General features: G+C 55.9%; 2 protein-coding genes across 3 annotated transcripts; one reads left to right on the top strand and one right to left on the bottom strand.

Moving 5' to 3' along the window:
* Positions 1-2784: 2784 nt before the first annotated feature.
* CD72 (CD72 molecule) lies at positions 2785-9815 on the top strand. Its single transcript, XM_081238134.1, has 9 exons — positions 2785-2878; positions 2994-3095; positions 3690-3761; positions 4375-4464; positions 4803-5138; positions 7667-7812; positions 8470-8582; positions 9282-9395; positions 9694-9815. The coding sequence occupies exons 1-9, from the start codon at positions 2797-2799 to the stop codon at positions 9737-9739; spliced, it is 1101 nt and encodes a 366-aa protein (XP_081094260.1). The 5' UTR covers positions 2785-2796; the 3' UTR covers positions 9740-9815.
* A 184-nt stretch (positions 9816-9999) lies between these two features.
* On the bottom strand, positions 10000-15680 carry TESK1 (testis associated actin remodelling kinase 1). 2 transcript variants are annotated; one of them, XM_081238133.1, is made up of 11 exons: positions 15537-15680; positions 14096-14854; positions 13850-13971; positions 13671-13719; positions 12990-13136; positions 12571-12653; positions 12314-12404; positions 11984-12067; positions 11743-11832; positions 11494-11608; positions 10000-11155 (listed from the first exon to the last, which is right to left on the bottom strand). In XM_081238133.1, exons 2-11 carry the CDS (start codon positions 14312-14314, stop codon positions 10269-10271), a joined length of 1887 nt encoding a protein of 628 aa, XP_081094259.1. In that variant the 5' UTR covers positions 14315-14854; positions 15537-15680; the 3' UTR covers positions 10000-10268. The 2 variants fall into 2 exon arrangements, with proteins under 2 accessions (XP_081094259.1, XP_081094258.1); XM_081238132.1 differs by lacking the exon at positions 15537-15680 and having other exon boundaries at positions 14096-15338.
* Positions 15681-16436: the final 756 nt, after the last annotated feature.

Below are 16436 nucleotides of genomic sequence, written 5' to 3'. Positions count from 1 at the left end.
TACTCATTTGAAGCTTGGTTTTGGCATTTTACCTGGCATCCAGGCCCTGTTGCACATGGGTTCTGAAAACTGGGACATTATCTCTAGTTTACAGAATTCCTGCAAGTGTTCCTGCAATTGATTTACACACACACGCTGTCCCTACACCCCATGCCCTGTGCACCACAGGTACCAGTACCCTGACCACACCCCCTCACTCCTGCCACCAGCTGCTCTATGCACTCCCACTCACTCTCACAGGCCCCTGAGGCCCCCAGGGAGTCACCAGCACATGCCACTCTCACTGTCTGGGAGAGGGGGCTGGGGTGTTGGAAACTTTAATCAAGCAGGGACGGTTAACAGCTGCAGGGACACCCTAGGAAAGAGTGAGCTTTCAAAAGGATATACTTATAGACTCTGTCCCCGACCTTTTAAGACTTCTGAAAATGACCTGTCATTTCCCGCCATGGAAAAAAACCACAGCCATCACATGCACCCTTCAGGCCCCAGAATCCTCCATGCTTAACCCTCCAGGCAGGCTTGGGCAGAGATGCTCGCTTCTCACAGACGCCCCAACAGACTGCAGAGACCTGGGGATGCGGGTGCATGCTTGCACACTCACACCCATGTGGATGTCTGCCTCTCCCCCCGACACGTTTCTCAGGTGACAAATGTGTTCTTCTGTGTCAGTGGGCACTTTTTCTGGGCAGGCTGGGTGACACTGTTGGGTAGAGCTCTTATCAGACCCACAGGCCTATCACCCCTCCACACACCACTAACTGTACAGTACAAGCTGCTAGCGTGGGGGGAGGACCTCTTTCTCCTTCCTTTTTCCTCCCTGCAGCTGCGGGTTGGGGGAAGGGTTCTGAGGGGGAGGATGTCACCGGCTCAGGGTGGGTTTTTCCCACCTCCATGCCTTGTCTTGCCCCAGCCTCTTCTCACCTGCAGTGAGCCCTTCGGGGGAAACGTTCTGATAAAAAGAACTTAAGGGAGCCCTCTGCAGCTCTGCTCAGCATGCACACCCTCCCCGCCCCCCCGTTTCCTCTCCTCCATCAGCCAGGCCTCTCAGCCCCTGGTCTTCCCCCACAGATGCCCCTTTTTCACTGGGGCTGGGAATAAAGGGACAGTTAGTTTCTGCTGTATAACAAAGTGAATCAGTTATACATATACATATTTCTCCATATCCCCTCCCTCTTGTGTCTCCCTCCCTCCCACCCTCCCTATCCCACCCCTCTAGGTGGTCACAAAGCACCGAGCTGATCTCCCTGTGCTATGCGGCTGCTTCCCACTAGCTATCTATTTTACATTTGGTAGCGTATATATGTCCATGCCGCTCTCTCACTTCGTCCCAGCTTACCCTTCCCCCTCCCCGTGTCCTCAAGTCCATTCTCTACGTTTGCATCTTTATTCCTGTCCTGCCCCTAGGTTCTTCAGAACCTTTTTTTTTTAGATTCCATATATATGTGTTAGCATACGGTATTGGTCTTTCTCTTTCTGACTTACTTCACTCTGTATGACAGACTCTAGGTCCACCGGAGGGACTTGTTAACGAAAGAATTTTACTAGGAGAGTACGAGGGAAGCCAAAACCAAACCAAGAAGAAAGCAAACCCTTGGCTGGTCCAGAGTCTGCCCGCTCAGAACCCAGCCCTGCTCTTGGCCTCCCCTCTGAGAAGCCGCAGTCCATCTTCACCCCATGCAAGTCCTTTGCTTGTCTGCTCCCTGACCCCCAACAAGGTGCAGGAATAGTCAGCGCTGAAGGTTTTTGCAGAGGCACACAAACTGTGGTGTCCCTCACCCTCACCCTCAGCCCGGCCTTTCCCAGAGCTTCTGCCTCTTGCACTCAGCTTGCTGGGTCTGGCTCAGATATTGGAACACAGGGGTCACGTCCGTCTGCCAGAAGGCAGGATGGAACAAGGAAGAGGCAGACTGGCCACAGGTGTGATCATTAGGGCAACAAAGGTGAAGGAGGCCAGGGAAAGGCTGTGAAGCGAGAGTTTGGGGGTGTTGACACAGGACGAGCAGTTTGGTCCCAGATGCTCTGCATCCTCCAAAGCGTTGCCTCATTCCCAGGAAAGGCTTTGGACTGAGAACGTCTCTGTGTGTGGGATTCTCAGCAGCTCTGTAGGACTACAGTAGGAGGGGAGCCGGGCCCACCCTGAAAGCCCCCAAACTGATGGAGAGAAAAGTCCCACCAAATCAGGGACCCCCCTTCTGGGAACTCATATCTACTGGGAAGCTCAGGATGAGGAGGAGGTAGGGCTCCACACTAGGACGCCTCAATCTGATGGGGAGGATGAAGCCTCACCCTGGAGCAATGATTAGGGAGATCCTCTTTGGTCAGTTGAGCACAAAAGAGCTCCGACTGCACATAGAAAGCCCGTGGGCTGGGCAGCCAGGAAAGAAGCGTGGGGCAAATCAGGGTAGAGGATGAGGGTGGGCGTTTGGAGCCCAGCACTGTCAAGGTGGGTCCGGGATGCATGAAGGAGGAGCACAGGCAAGACACAGGGACAGGCCTGAGTATTGGTTCTGTGACACCCCACAGCCCTGAACCCCATACTCTGGACCTCAGGTTCCCCTCCCCTGCCCCTCTGGCCGGGGCTCAGGGATGCCGTCTGCTTCACTGAACCCATCTGTCTGAGGCTGGGTCACATCTTCCTCTTTTGTGACTGGAAGTCACAGGGCAAAGCACTAAGCTGTACAGTCACGGAGGGAACACAGAGCTTAAGAGTGTGAAGGGACAGAAGGGAGAGTGGCAAGAAAGCCTGGGGCCGGTGGGAGAGGAGGGAGGCGGGCGGGAGCAGAGGTGCTCAGGACCATGGCCGAGGCCGTCACCTATGCAGACCTGCGATTTGTGAAGGCGCCCCTGAAGAAGAGCATCTCCAGCCGGCTGGGAGAAGGTAAGGGTGGATAAGGTGTCTCCTTGATTCTGCATCTCCACCCTCCTTGAAGACCCCACCCCCACCCCAGAGACCCCAATCCTGACACCACCTTTTCTCTCCTCTCCATACCCAGAGGCTGATGAAGACGGAGAACTCACCTATGAGAACGTTCAAGTGTCCCCAGGCCCAGGAGGACCCTCAAGCTTGGCTTCCGCTGGATTAGGGGACAAAGCAGGTCTGGAGAGCCCAGGGGATGTGCGTTTATGGGGGACTGTGTCTTACGCTGGGGAGTCCACACAACGTTCTTGGGAGGACAGTACTCTTGGAGAAAGGCTGGGGATTCTCAGGAAGAGAATGAGCACCAATTATGGGAGCTAAGGAAGAATAAAGCTCCCGGGGGGTAAGGTGGAGATCCCGGTGGGGAGCTAGGGCTCCACGGAGGGATCAGGCAGCTCTGTTGGGGAGCTGAGTGCGAGTGGGAAATGGGGAGTCCCGGGAGAGAGAAGAGGGGGAGGGGGAGGGGGAGGGGGAGAGCCCTCCCGGGGAGAGGGTTTTGGCAGGCAGATGAGGGCCCCCAGAGTAAAAGATAAAGGGAGACCCAGGAGGGCGATAGAGGGTCCCCAGGGAAAGGATAAGGAAAGACCCAGGAGGGACACGAGAGTCCCAGGGGAGATGCGGAACTCCGGAGAGCGCTAAGGGTGTCCCAGAGCAGTGGCAGAAGGCACCTTTGGACAGACTGCAGTCTCGGCGCGGTGGAGGGCGTGAGGGTGGGGAGAAGGGGTATTTCCTGGCTTTCCCACCTTCGAACTGGAGCCGATCCCTTCCGCAGGGGTCCAGTCGGAGCAGCCAACTGCCGCCTGGAGCCCCGTGACGTCACCAGCTGCCGGGCGGATTCTCCCCTGTGAGTACCCGGTTCGCCCCGCCCCGCGCGCGCCGCCCGCTGCCCAGCTCGTCTCGGGCCAGCGAGTGGGGGCGGGGCGCGGCTTCGGGCTGGGCAGCCCTTCCCCACCAGGCCCCCCGGGGTGGTCGCGGAGTCAGGTGCTGGCACCGGTCCCCGCGGGAGGTGGTGCTGGGCCCCGCGGTGTGCAGGTCTGGCCCGTGGATTGAGCCCGGGGCGCAGCCCTCCGGTCAGCCCGGGCAGCCCCGTGACACCCTCCCCTGCCGCTTTCACCCTCATCCTTAGAGAGATCTTTCCGACGCATCGACCCAGATCCTCAGCCCCCTTCCCCCTTACTATGGTCCCCATTCACGTACCCCCCCCTCCGGTCTCCGTCTGAGATTTAGTTCCCCGTCCTACCAGGTAGTGCCCCTCAGTCCTTACTGGTAACAATCCCCAGCCCTTATTCTGAAGACCTTACCTCCTCCACCTGCGGAAACCCTGCCGGACAGAAACCACCGCGCGTGCTCCAAGTCCTCTGCGGGATGCTCTTTCCCGTGAATCTCCTTCACCCACACCCCCTCAGTCTATCAACTTTGGTGGGGCTCACTGCCCCCCAACCCACTGTCTCCCTAAGGCCAAGCATCCTACATGCAGTACCTCCTTCTGGGCCTGCTCCTCACCTGCCTGCTGTTAGGGGTGGCTGCCATCTGCCTGGGAGTGCACTGTGAGTATGGCTGCCCCCCATTTCCCATTTACCCCAGACAACTTTCTCCCCCACTCTCCCCAACAGCTGCCCTGCCTCAGCAGGGCCCGGAATCACTACCACCACATCCTCAGCTTTCGTCTGGCTGCCAGCCAGGTCTGTTTCAGAGTGCCGTGACTTCCTAAATTGTCCTCACCTAATCCAGTACCTCCTTAAGCTTTAGGCAGTCAGATCTCATATTCCATTCCAGCCTGTTATGCAAAAAGTTGCAAGAAGCAGCAAAAGGACTGATGCTGAAGCCTCAGGGCACCAGAGCATGGCTGAAGATGTCCTCCAAATCTCTCTTTATGGCCAAACAGATTTCCAGGTGTCTCAGCAGCTCCAGCAGATGAGCAGGGCTCTGGAAGCCACTAACAGCACCCTGAGGCAGCAGCTGCGCCTAAGGATAACCGAGCTGGGGCAGAAGGAAGAGGATTTGCAGGGGTCCAGGAGAGAGCTGGCCCAGAGTCAGGAAAGACTACAGGTGGAACAGAAGGTTGGCCAGGCTACCAAAGAGCAGTTGCAGGCCTGCCAGTCGGATGGGGAGCAAACAAAAGAGGCCTTGAGAAATAAGGAGATACAAAGTGTGAACTTGGAGCAGAGGCTGAGCAGCGTGCGGGACACACTGAAGCCCTTCTTCACATGCCCCTCACCAGGTATCTGCTCTGGGAAAGGGGAGATGGTAGGACCTGCCATGAAGGATGGATTGAAGTGAGGGGTCTATCTATCTATTAGGGAACCACTGAGTTGTTCAGGAAAGGGGTAATGAACCAGAGTGCTGGCTGACATGACCTGTGCAGCCTGGGCCAACAGGGCGAAGGATCTAGCTGCATCCTGGTTTTAGGGAGGGCTCACCCAGCTCTAAGGCTGATCCTGTAGGGGAGAAGAGGGTGGTAGCCAGCAGTGCAAATGACACTGTCCAGAGCAGCAAACTCAGGGCTCACCTGGCTTGACATCAGTGTCAAGGATCTGGGAACCCCCTGAATTTGGATGTGAAATTGATTGTTCGCATGTTTTTCTAAAGAGAGGACCTGTAGCTTTAATTAATTCTCTCTACATCTGAGATTCCCCAAAAGATTAAGAATTACTGATGGATGACGTACAGTCTGGGGTTGGGGCAAGGCAGCTGAAGCTCTCGCAATGAGGTGGCCAGGGGTGTTGTAGGACAGGGAATTAGGGTGGAATGCTCATCCCTTTTGAAAGGAGGAGTCCAGCCCGTGTGTGGGGATGAGGGAGGGGGACACATAGAAGGTCTGCCAAAGTTGGCTGAGGTTGAGGCAGGGTCCCCAGCCCAAGGGGACTGGAATGTCCATGGACTGGTTGTCTAGAGGTTAGGCTCTGTCTAGCTCAGGGGCATCTGGCTACTCCCCCAAGGCTTAAAACAGAGAGGTTAGGTACAGACACCCCCCGCCCTCATTTCTTTAACCTTCTCATTCTCTACAAGCCTCAGTTCCATGACAGTGCTGCCCCCTCCTTCCCCACAGCTGAACCCTAGACCTCAGCATCCCAAACTGCTCTTCCGCTGAAAGGATGGCTTCGGGTCTTCACTCTGACCACAACTGTCCCTCTATAGGCTTTCCATACACTTCTTCTTCAACCTCACGGAGGCCTCCAACCTGCTGGCTCCCCTGTTTCCTCCCTGCCCATCAGCCATCACCTGTCTTCACTTCTCTCTCTACCCATCTTGGATTTGGGGACCCATCACTTTAGCCACCCCACTCACTCGTTGGCTCCATTGTCCTGGATGAATGCACATGCCTGCACCCAGGGGTGACAAGCTGTGCAGTCATTCTGCTTGGTGCCACAAATCTCTAGTCTCAACTTCAGCTGGGGCCCCAGCACTGCCTGCCTGGCAAATCTGCAGTGGTCGGCTGGCTCTCTGTACCCTACTACCCTCTCTCTCACTCTCAGCAGGTGCCCTACTCTGTCAGAGAGGAACTCCCTCTATTTTTTGATCAACAAGTCTATATATCCATTTGCATTTTTCCCCATCTTCATGTCTTGCAAGGATAACTGCAACAGCTTGCTGAATGTTTTTCCTAAACATCCCCCCTCCAAATCCACTTTTCATGTTGCAGCCAGAGTAATCCTTTAAAAACAAAAATCTGATCATGTCATCCCAGTTAAGATCATGTCACTTCACTTAATTAATTACATCAAAAGTTATGGAATACATACTGTATGTCTAGCACTGTACCCAGGCACTTGGGATACAACCAGAGTACAAAATGCTTCAGTGTAAAACCCTACATTGACTTTCTCTTGCTCATAATATAAAAATAAAAAAACCCTCAACCCGGCCTCCAAGGCCCCTGCCTACCTTTCAGCATGCTGCTTATCCCCTCGCCCTTGTCCATTTGGCCACAACGACTGACTTCTTTTTATTCCTTTAAGTTGCTGTTAGACGGTAACCTAAGGCGGTAGCTGGGTGGGGATGAGAAAACGGTAGACAGAAGAGAGGGAGCTGGAGGAGAAGGAGTGATTTTTGAGTGACGGAGGTAGGACAGATGGGACAAAGCAACGGAGGGAGGTCGGTTGGGATCGGGAGCATAGACTGGGGTGCGGGATGGTAAAGAAAGAGGGAGGTTTATTTCTGACAGTCAGGAAAAGAGGAACAGAGAAGAGACAAATTTTGAGGTGGAGAGGAGGAAAATGGAGAGAGTTCACACGTCAAGTATCTGACAATTTCAGAAAGCAGGCAGCGAGGTTGTCTACTTGTGCAAGAGTGGAAGGGAAGGTGGTGGCTACCCGCTTGAGGAGTGTGGGAAAGTTTGAATATGCAGTGAGAAATGCTTTAGGGAGCCAATGAGATGAATGGGAGGCCTATTGAACACTTGTTTACCGGGGGCCCAGGTGAAGTTAGCCAGAATGGGGGAGTAAACGGCAGTTGTTCAGAAATTGGAGATAGTACCACCAGTCCTTTTCAAATAAACCTCCGATATTTTAAGGAGTAAAGTTGATGAATGTTAAAGGCTTTTACTAAGTATGCACAGGTATGGCATTTCCAGGGGAGGCAAGAAAGAAAGATTGCAAAGATTAAGGACCAGAAGTCAGTGAAGGCACTGAGGTTCGACCCCAGGGAACATTGTTAGCAACCAGATTGCTGAGTATTCACTTTCATCCCAAGTGTTGAGATCTCCCTCCTGGGTCTGGGCAGAGCTGTCACACTCTTTCTGCTTTTTAGATTCCTGCTGTCCCTTGGGATGGATACCGAATGAGAGGAGGTGCTTTTACATCTCAATTACGAAGAGAAGTTGGGAGGAGAGCCAAAACCATTGTAAATCTCTGTCCTCTGAACTGGCCAAAATCAGCGAAACTTATTCATATGGAGTAAGAAAACCCCTATTCAAAGACGGTATGGGTATCCTTGGGTAAAGGGACATATGTCATCAAGTCAGGGATGGCAGTGCACACAGGGCGTGCGTCCCTTTTCCATGCAGCTTCTCAGCACAGTGCTCCAGATGGCCCTATTAACTGATTAGGGTTGGCGTGAGAGTTGAAACTTAACAAGCCATCTTTACGTTAACCTGTCTCTCATCTCAGCTTTCTGGTCAGCTCTGGGCTGCTGAACAGGTTCTTTGACTCTCACGGCCTCTCAGGCAGACAGGTTCCATACCTGGTGGGCTGGATTGTAGGGGTTGGTTCCTTGTGACCAGAACAGCCCACAGAATGACTCTTCAAAGGCTGGCAGAAATTCTTACCCAGCATGTGTGTGTGTGTGCGCGTGTGCACGCATGCACGCACGTGAACTGAAGGGTCAGCCTGCGTGTGCAGGGTGGCACTTGAAGGATGCGGGGATGGTCACCGATGAGCCGATGTCACGCACCAAGGTCGGGCACAGTCCTCTTGCCAAAGCTCATAGCCCCTCTAGTGTTCATTTTCTTCCATCAGCCCAGGTCCCCTCCTCCCGACACCCCCTCCCTCCTCCTATTCCAATATTTCCCATCACTCCTCACACACCTCTGGTCTCTCCGAATCTCCCTTCAGACTTATATCAGAAGCTTACGTAAGGTGTTGGCACAAGGTGGTTCAGCTGAAACATACTGGATTGACTTCAGAAATAAGTTCTGGCCGTGGAATGATGGTACAAGATACAATGGGTAAGTTTGTTAGGATTTTTGGGCTACAAAAATCCTCTATAATCCCTTCATAAAGACACAGTAATGAGATCTCCCTCCAGGTCCTACTCTCAAAACTTTTTCACAAATCAATGTTATAATTGCCTATTTGTCCATTTCTTCTATTTGATTAATAACAGGCAGGCTTGCTTTCTATTCTATCCCCAGTATCTAGCCACCCCTGGCATGTGATTTAAAAAAAAAAAAAAATTACCAGCTTGGGACCTATGTCATCTTTCTCTCAGGGGGATAAGTTGAGGATTTAGCTAGGGCTTCACAGCTGATGAAGAACCCCGGCCTTCTAACTTCTCAGCCCAGACAAGGCTACCCAAACTGAGGTTGTACTTTTTCAGTCAAGGCCACTTGGTATACTAGAGTTGCCCCAGGGAAGTGAGAAAGGAAGCAATGGGGTTAACTTTGAGAATCAACCCCAGGGACCCTGAAACAGGGTAGTTACCTAACTGGAGTTTCCATCTTTAGGACCTTGGGTGATTTTTTCCCTCCCTGGTCCTTTAGCCTCTTCGGGTTGGGGTCCAGACACCTGTACCTGAACCATCCCACACACTGCTTTAGGTAGGCAGGGTGAGTTACGACTGGGTTAGGTTTGTGCAGGGCAAGAGAAGGGAGGACAGGGTAGGAGGGAGCCAGAACTTACCCCAGTGCTACATCACCACCCTTTAGGTTTTATAGTCAAAGCCAAAGATGTGTCAAGGTAGAAGGCGAGCGGCTGGCGAGTCTGAAGGTAGAGGACTGTTATTCTTCTCTTCCCTCCATCTGTGAGATGGAAGCTTTCAGGTATCCAGATGGGGACCCCTCTTTGCCCTGAGCTGGGTAAGTGTCGGGGATGGGACTGAGGCGTGGGAGTCCGGGGGCAGAGGGTCTCAGGGCAGGGGCCCAGAGGCCAGGGGGAAAACTTGTTCCTGTAAGTGACAGCCATGTCCACAGCCTCCAGGCTGTGCTTATATAAGGGGATGCTGGGCAGGGGAGGCTGGCTATGTGGCTGTCGAGGGAGCTGGGGAGGAGATGGGGTGAGCTGGATGAGGGTTCTTAGGGACAGTCAACTGTGGAGCTCCCTGATTCTTTAATCCTCCAGATACTCACGCCAACGAGAGCCTGTGCCCTTCATCCTTAAGCTGTAGCCTGCAGGTCCTAAGATCCACCTCCCTCCAGCGTGTCCTCACTCTGCCTGGACAGTGCCTGGCCAAGGGCTGATCCACGCCCAACATTTCTAGGCAAGCCTGCTGCCAACAGAGATCCTGTCCCAGAAACTGGACTGTTCCCAGGGAAAGAGTGAAGCAGCTTCTAGAAGAGATTTTGGCCTCCCCCAAAACCTCCCATAGTGGAATGGGTGGGGAGGGCGCATGGGCTGAGCGGATAGGGGCAGCCCGGAGCCAGCCAGGCAGTTTTATTGAAATATTTTTAAATAATTTGCACGTGTTAGTCTCGTGTGTCAGCAACGCTTTGTCTGGTTCAGTGATCCCCACGGGAGAGCAAGCTCAGGGGATGCGAAAGAAATGTTCTGTTCCTCACGTCCACGCCGAGGTTCCCCTCTACAGGGAGAAGAGCTGCTCAGCCCATCCGGGGCTGGCACAGTCCAGCATGTGCGCTCTGTCCTCACAGGGCATCCTGAAGGCCAAGGGTGGAGGCCGGAGACCACAGGCCCCACTGCTAAGAGCGTGCCCCAGGCAGCTGCAGGCTGGTTGTGGGTGGCTTGGCATGGTGCCCCCGGTGGCAGAGGAGACTGCCCGCCTCGCAGTTCAGGTTGCGGTAGCGGGCCACAGCTGGTGTGGGGCGGGGGCACATGGACAGGAAACCAAAGCTGAAGGGGCCGAGGCAGCATCCAGGGCAGGGCAGCCCCTCCTCGGGCTCCCGGGGGGCTGACGGGGGCGGCGAGGGTTCTGTCCGCTCCAGGGCTGCTGCACGGGGCAGGCTATGCTGGGCCCGGTTCCAGGGCTCCCCAGCCCAGCCTTGTGGGGAGTTCACCACAACGGCCGGGGGGTTGTTGTTAAGGGGGGCTCCTGATCTAGGGGACCAGGGCTGGGAGGCTGCGGAACAAGTGCTGATGAAGTTGTCTGTGGCCACGGCCAGGGGCAGCTGGGGAGCTGGTCCCGGGGGTTCTGGCTCAGGGCTACTGCCCTCACACTCCATCCTCTCTTCAGCCGAGGGGCCCACAGCAGGAGGGCCAGGACCTGGCAGTGCTGTCTCCATACGTCGGGGAAGTTCAGGGGATGATGGTAGTGAGCGGCAGCGGCGGGCAGGTGTCCCAGGCTGGACCAAGGTCTCTGGAGTGGTCACCAAGGGCAGCTGGGTGGAGGGCAGTGGTGATGGTGGTACAAGGGGTAGGGGGGCGACTGGCTTGCTGGGTGTGTCCAGGAGCTTGATCTTGCCACCTCTGAGGTCTTCCCGTAGTGAAAAGGGGTTGACTCGAGTCAGACTGTCCCCCCAGTTGGGGGGCGATTCTGGCGATGGGGGCAGGAAGAGGTCTGACCGGCTTCGGGAGAGCCGGGGGTCTGGCCTGGGAAGTGTGGCAGAGGGACCCCCTCTTGGAACAGACCCTGTAGACAGAGAAGTCTGTGGTCACTGTTCTCAGCACTGATCATAGTTCCCTGAGGGTCTCATTATTCACCAGGAGGCTGGTGGGACTAGAGCTGAGAAAAGGGAGTCCCACAGGGTGCTTTGGAAAGGGGGAGATGTCCCCTCCAGCCCCCTTTACCTCTTCTTTCCTTGTTCCCCTCCCTCAGGCTCTAGAATTAGAAAACCATCTTCTCTGAGATGTCCTCTCACCCCACTCCCGCCCCCAGGCTTCTCAACTAATAAAAACACTTAGTCTCCCCGGATGATTCTGAGTTCTAAGGAAGAGAGAGGCCAAAGGACCCCAGTTGTGCTCACTTACCCTGACTGTGTGCCAGGGGAGTCCTGAGGAGGGGGGCTGGCTCAGGCAGCTGCTCCAGGATCCATTCCAGGTGCTGGGTGATTTCAGTGAAGGGAGCACGAGTGCTAGGTTCCATCTGATGGGGAGAGACGGGCAGCTTCACTCAGTGCTCCAGAAGAGGGTCCCTGAGTTTCCTCCTTTCATCTGGGCCGGCTGGCCTTGTCAGCTGGTGGGTGGGGGTGGGGGCAGGGAGGGAAGTGAGGCTCTTACACTGCAGCAGTGGATGGCCAGGAGCAGGAAGGGCAGTGGGCAGTCATCCCCTACCAGGGTTCGGAAAGCAGGCACATCCAGGCCAAAGTCCTGTGGGGACAGAGAGGAGGGGCCTCCAAGTCAGCCGTCCTCAAGTTCTCCTGCTGTCCCCCAGTCAGGACCTCAACCTCCAGGGAACCCTCATTGGCTATGATGTGCCTAGTCTGGAGTTCCTCCTTTTAAACCTGGACGCCTCATTCACCTCGGTACGGGGTAGGTAGTCAGGGTCCGCAGGTACTCGTGCGATGAGCTCACAGAGGACAATCCCAAAGGCAAAGACGTCGGCCTAGGGGTAGGAGCGAGTGTCAGGGGGAGGCATTGACAGTTTCATGTAAGAATTTTGTCAGAATACGTCAGAATTTGGGGGAGTCTTGACAGTTTTCATGTGTTGGAAGGGGTATGAGGGGTAAAGGGGATCTTGGGGGTCTTCTGAATATCTGGTAGCGTTGCTGAGGAACTTGGGATGGAGCCTTGTAAGAGTATCTCAAGGGTCTCTGGAAGGCCTCGCGGATCTGAAGGGCTGATATCTTACCTTCTCATCATACAGCTCACCCCGCAACACCTCTGGAGCCATCCAGTATGGGGAACCCACCACAGCCAACGGCTCCTTCCTCGCCCCTTCCCTGCAGGGGCAGGGGCAGAGTGGTCAGGAACATCCTACCCAGACATCCTCCCCAAACAAAAGGGCATGAGGTCAGCCCCCTCGCTACCCCAAGGGGAATGTCCTCGTGGGCTTCACTTAGATAAGGGGCATCTGGGAGATTTAGGGGGATGGGGCATTCACCTCACCTATACACAGGAATCTTTTCAGCCAGCCCAAAGTCGCCCACAACAGCTGTGAAGCCTCGGTCTTCCCGCCGGATCAGACAGTTCTGACATATACATATAGCATCCCCACATACCCATTACCTTCTGTTCTCTGACCTCCCAAAATGCACCCCAAGGACCCGTCACTCCAGAATAACTCCAACCCTCTCTGATCTCCCAGTTTTCCAACGCACACCAATCTTGCAACATCATTCGTCACTCCAAACACAGCATGGTACCCAGTCCCTCAGAGCACTCCCCTCACCCCAGTCCCCCATTCTCCAGTGTCTTGCTGCCCCAACATCCTAATGCTGTCTATTATCTGCATTCCAATACCCACGGGCTAGTTACAATCTAATCTCAAAACCCCTTTCATGCCTCCACCCACCTGGCCAGCCTACCTTGGATGTGAGGTCTCGGTGGAATACACCTTTGGCATGCAGGTACCGCAGGCCGCGGGCGATGTCCAAAGCCAGGCGGAGCCTGACAGGCCAGGATAGGGGTTCGGGGGAGCTGAGCAGCTGTTCCAGGGTCCCCCCATTCATATACTGGGACACAGGGGTAGGAGAAGGGGAATGAATATCAAAGTTTCAGTCTGTCCTCTAGGTCTCCCACTTGTAAGCCTGGGGACACTCAGGAGGATCACAAAAGTCAAGAGGGTGAGTCTGTGCCCTAGGGTCCCCCATTCATATCCTAAGGCTAGCATGTCCCACACAGGTGCACCTATTTAAATTTAAATTATTAAGTTTAAATAAAATTAAACATTCAGTTCCTGTCACACTAGCCACATTTCCAGTGCTCCTTAGCCACATGTGGCTAGTGGCTATGGTTTTGGACAGCACAGCTATAGAACATTTTTATCACTGCAGAAAGATCTGTTGGACAGCACCCTTCTAAAGGATAAAAAGGACTGGCACCAGCTGAGGCCTTTTATTTGTGGTTTGCCTGAAGGGAAGTTCAGGGAAGCCTCCCCCGGGTCCTTTTGCCTCTCATTACTCCTCTGTAGATGCACCAGGCCGCTGACTCTCTCTCCCCTTGGTGGTGGTTGTGGTGGAGTCCCCCCCTTCCTGGCCCATCCTCACCTCTGTAAGAGCGTGCAGCTGCCCTTGGTGCACACAGACCCCCATGAACCTGGAAGAGGATGGGAAAGATAGCAGGGTAGGCTGTAAGAGCCCCGGCCTCTCCACAGTTCCCACTTTTCCCGCGGGATTTTCCCCCTATCCCCCAGCAAGCTTCCCAGCAAGCGCCTGGGGCCGCTCACCTTAGAATGTTGGGGTGCCGGAGCCGGTTCATCAGCTGCACCTCCCGCAGCGTGTTTCCCCGGTTACTGGGGAGCCTGTTCATTTTCAGCACCATGACTTGCCCTGACTGTCGGTGCCGAACCTGGAGGCAGCAGGGGATGGCGAGTCCCGCGCAGGTCGGGCGGGTCGCCAGGGTCCGGGCCCCCTAGTTCCAGCCTGGCGTCTAAGTCTCGGTCCCGCCCCTCTGCCCTCTCTGCTGGTCCTACCTTGTAGACCTCAGAGAAGAAGCCGGCCCCGATCTTCTCGGCGCAGTGGAAATCATCCACGCGCGCCAGGCTGGACACGGCGCTGCGGAGAGCCCGGTAGGAGGAGGGGCGGCCCCGGCCCGGGCCTCCGCCCGCGCCCCCGGGCCCCGGAGGCCCCTCCCCCGGCGCCTCTCCGGGCCCGGGCCCTGGGCCCCGTAGTGGGGGCCGTTCCCCGGCCATGGCCGGGCCCCCAGCCCGGGGCCTGCCTCACATGGCAGGGTCCCCGGGGCCCGGGCAGGCCGCGCTCGCCATGGGAGCGGGCCCAGCCCGGTCAGGGGCGCAGGGGCTCCCGCTCCCTCTCCCGCTCCCGCCCAGGAGAATGGAAGATACGCCGAAGATCCTGGGCCCGCCCCCGCCGCGCCGGCTTGCTGGGCCCGGGTGGATGCCGCTCTGCGCAGGGCCTGGGACAGGGCCTGGGACTGGGCCGGGCGGTGGCGGTGGCGCTCCCGGGCGCCGGCGGGCAGGCGGGCGGGCGGGCTCCCCGCAGGCGGAGGCGGGCGGGCGGGCGGGCGGCGGTTGCTCCGCTTCGCCGCTGGGGCTCAGGCTCCAAGGCCTGCCGGGGCGGGGCTGAGCCGGGCCTCTGCTTAACTCCTTCGAGCCCGGCCTCCGGGCAGCGGCCACGCCCCCTCAGGTGCGCACCCCGCAACCAGAGGCCGCGACGCACTAGGCGAGTGGGTCTGCGACGTCGGGGTCAAATAAGTTCAGGCCTGAGCTGAATAACTGAAGGGAATTCAGGGCTGATTGTGCGTACGCGCAGCTCAAATGTCTTTTAGCTGCCCTGGGAGTCCTTTCTCCCCTCCCTCCCTCAGGTCACTGTCGGTTGAGGGTCTGGCTCCGGAAGCCGCCAGATTCCTGGGCTCCAAGGACCGGCAGGGCAGAAAAGTAGACCCCTCTGGCCCAGCTACAGTCGGAGGTAGCCCAGCAACCTACCCGCCTTCCCAGCCTCCGCCCTGGCCCAGCCTGCCCATTTCCCAGTTCTCGACCTTTACACCTTAAACCTCTGGACTCCCTGACACTTTCTACCTTCTCGGGCGGTTGTGATGCCCCAGAGCTGTAGTGAGCCCTTGGCCAGCCCATTCCGGGTGTGGCCCCGACTCCTCCTCACTCCATCCCGCCTCCCTTGAAAAAAGTTCAGATTCCAGCCTGTACCTTACTCTTACTATTTCGTCCAAATGCCCCTCTCTCTCAAAAGAGAAGCCTCCACCTGTAGGGAAGCCCCTCTTTGCGCAAGATCCCACCCCTTGGCAAAACCCCGCCCCTCAAGGAGCCGTTCCCCTCGGAGACCCCTCTCTTTTTCAGTGAAACCTCTCCTCAGTATGGCACCGCCACCATCAGTGTGTACCAGAATCTCTCAGGGCGACACCCCTCCTTTGTGTGTTCCTCCTACCCAGTGAGACCCCACCTCTCAGAGTGACTCCACCAGTCATTGTGACCCCTCCTCTCGACGTGAGTCCGCCCCTCAGTGTGACCCCTCTAGGCAGGTACCGCCCCCATCACGTAGGAATCGGGTCTGCCCCCTCAGGCGGGAGGAGGACCTGCAACCAACCTCTAAAGCGGTGCGGGGTCCTGAGTGCGCACGCAACGTTTCAGGACCCTGTGCGCTCACCGTACCCAACGCTTTCGGTTCTCCGCTGGCTCCTCCCCCCGGTCATCGGAGGAATAGCCAATCATCGCCGGGGATGGGTGACGTCACTCGATCCCGGTGACTGGGTTGGGACTAGCGGTGGTGGGCGTCGGTGAGCCGCTTGCCACCTAGCGGCGGAGTGGAGGGAGGCAGGTGGGCCTCGAGAGTGAAACGGGCTGCGACAGAGCTTGAGGGAGTGAGGCTGAGTTCTTTTCAAATACTCTAAAGTACTATATTTCTATTTCTGTGGTAAGCTAAAAAGGAAATAATTGCACAGTCCGCGTCCGTCTGGGTGACCGCCTTCTGACAGAGCCCTGTCCCATGTTTGTGGAGAGTTAGAGCCTCCTACTATTTAATTGTCAAGGGCTAATGAGAAAAGAATAAAGGCACTCTTAAATTATAAACGGTGCAGGAGGGTCGAGAGAAGGCCAGATGCCGTCTCAGTACAAGCGAAGTTTTCGCACAAGGTTGGAGAGGAAAGAGCTGGAGAGATTCACAGTCCTTCCACAGCCAGTGGAGACAGGCCATATGCATCATATTCATTCTTCCAGAGGAATTTGGTCTCAGCAAAACAAGGTCATTTGTCACATTAAGTGTTAACATCTACAACTATGTAATTTGTAAGTTTGTTTTCTATAGTTGTATAACGTCTGTAAACACTAGGAATTTATGCCTCCT

This window comes from Mesoplodon bidens, assembly GCF_964165515.1.
Source record: "Mesoplodon bidens genome assembly, chromosome: 6".
NCBI lineage: Eukaryota > Metazoa > Chordata > Mammalia > Artiodactyla > Ziphiidae > Mesoplodon > Mesoplodon bidens.
The sequence above is the reverse complement of the archived record's forward strand: the minus strand, read 5'-3'. Positions and strand labels throughout refer to the sequence as shown.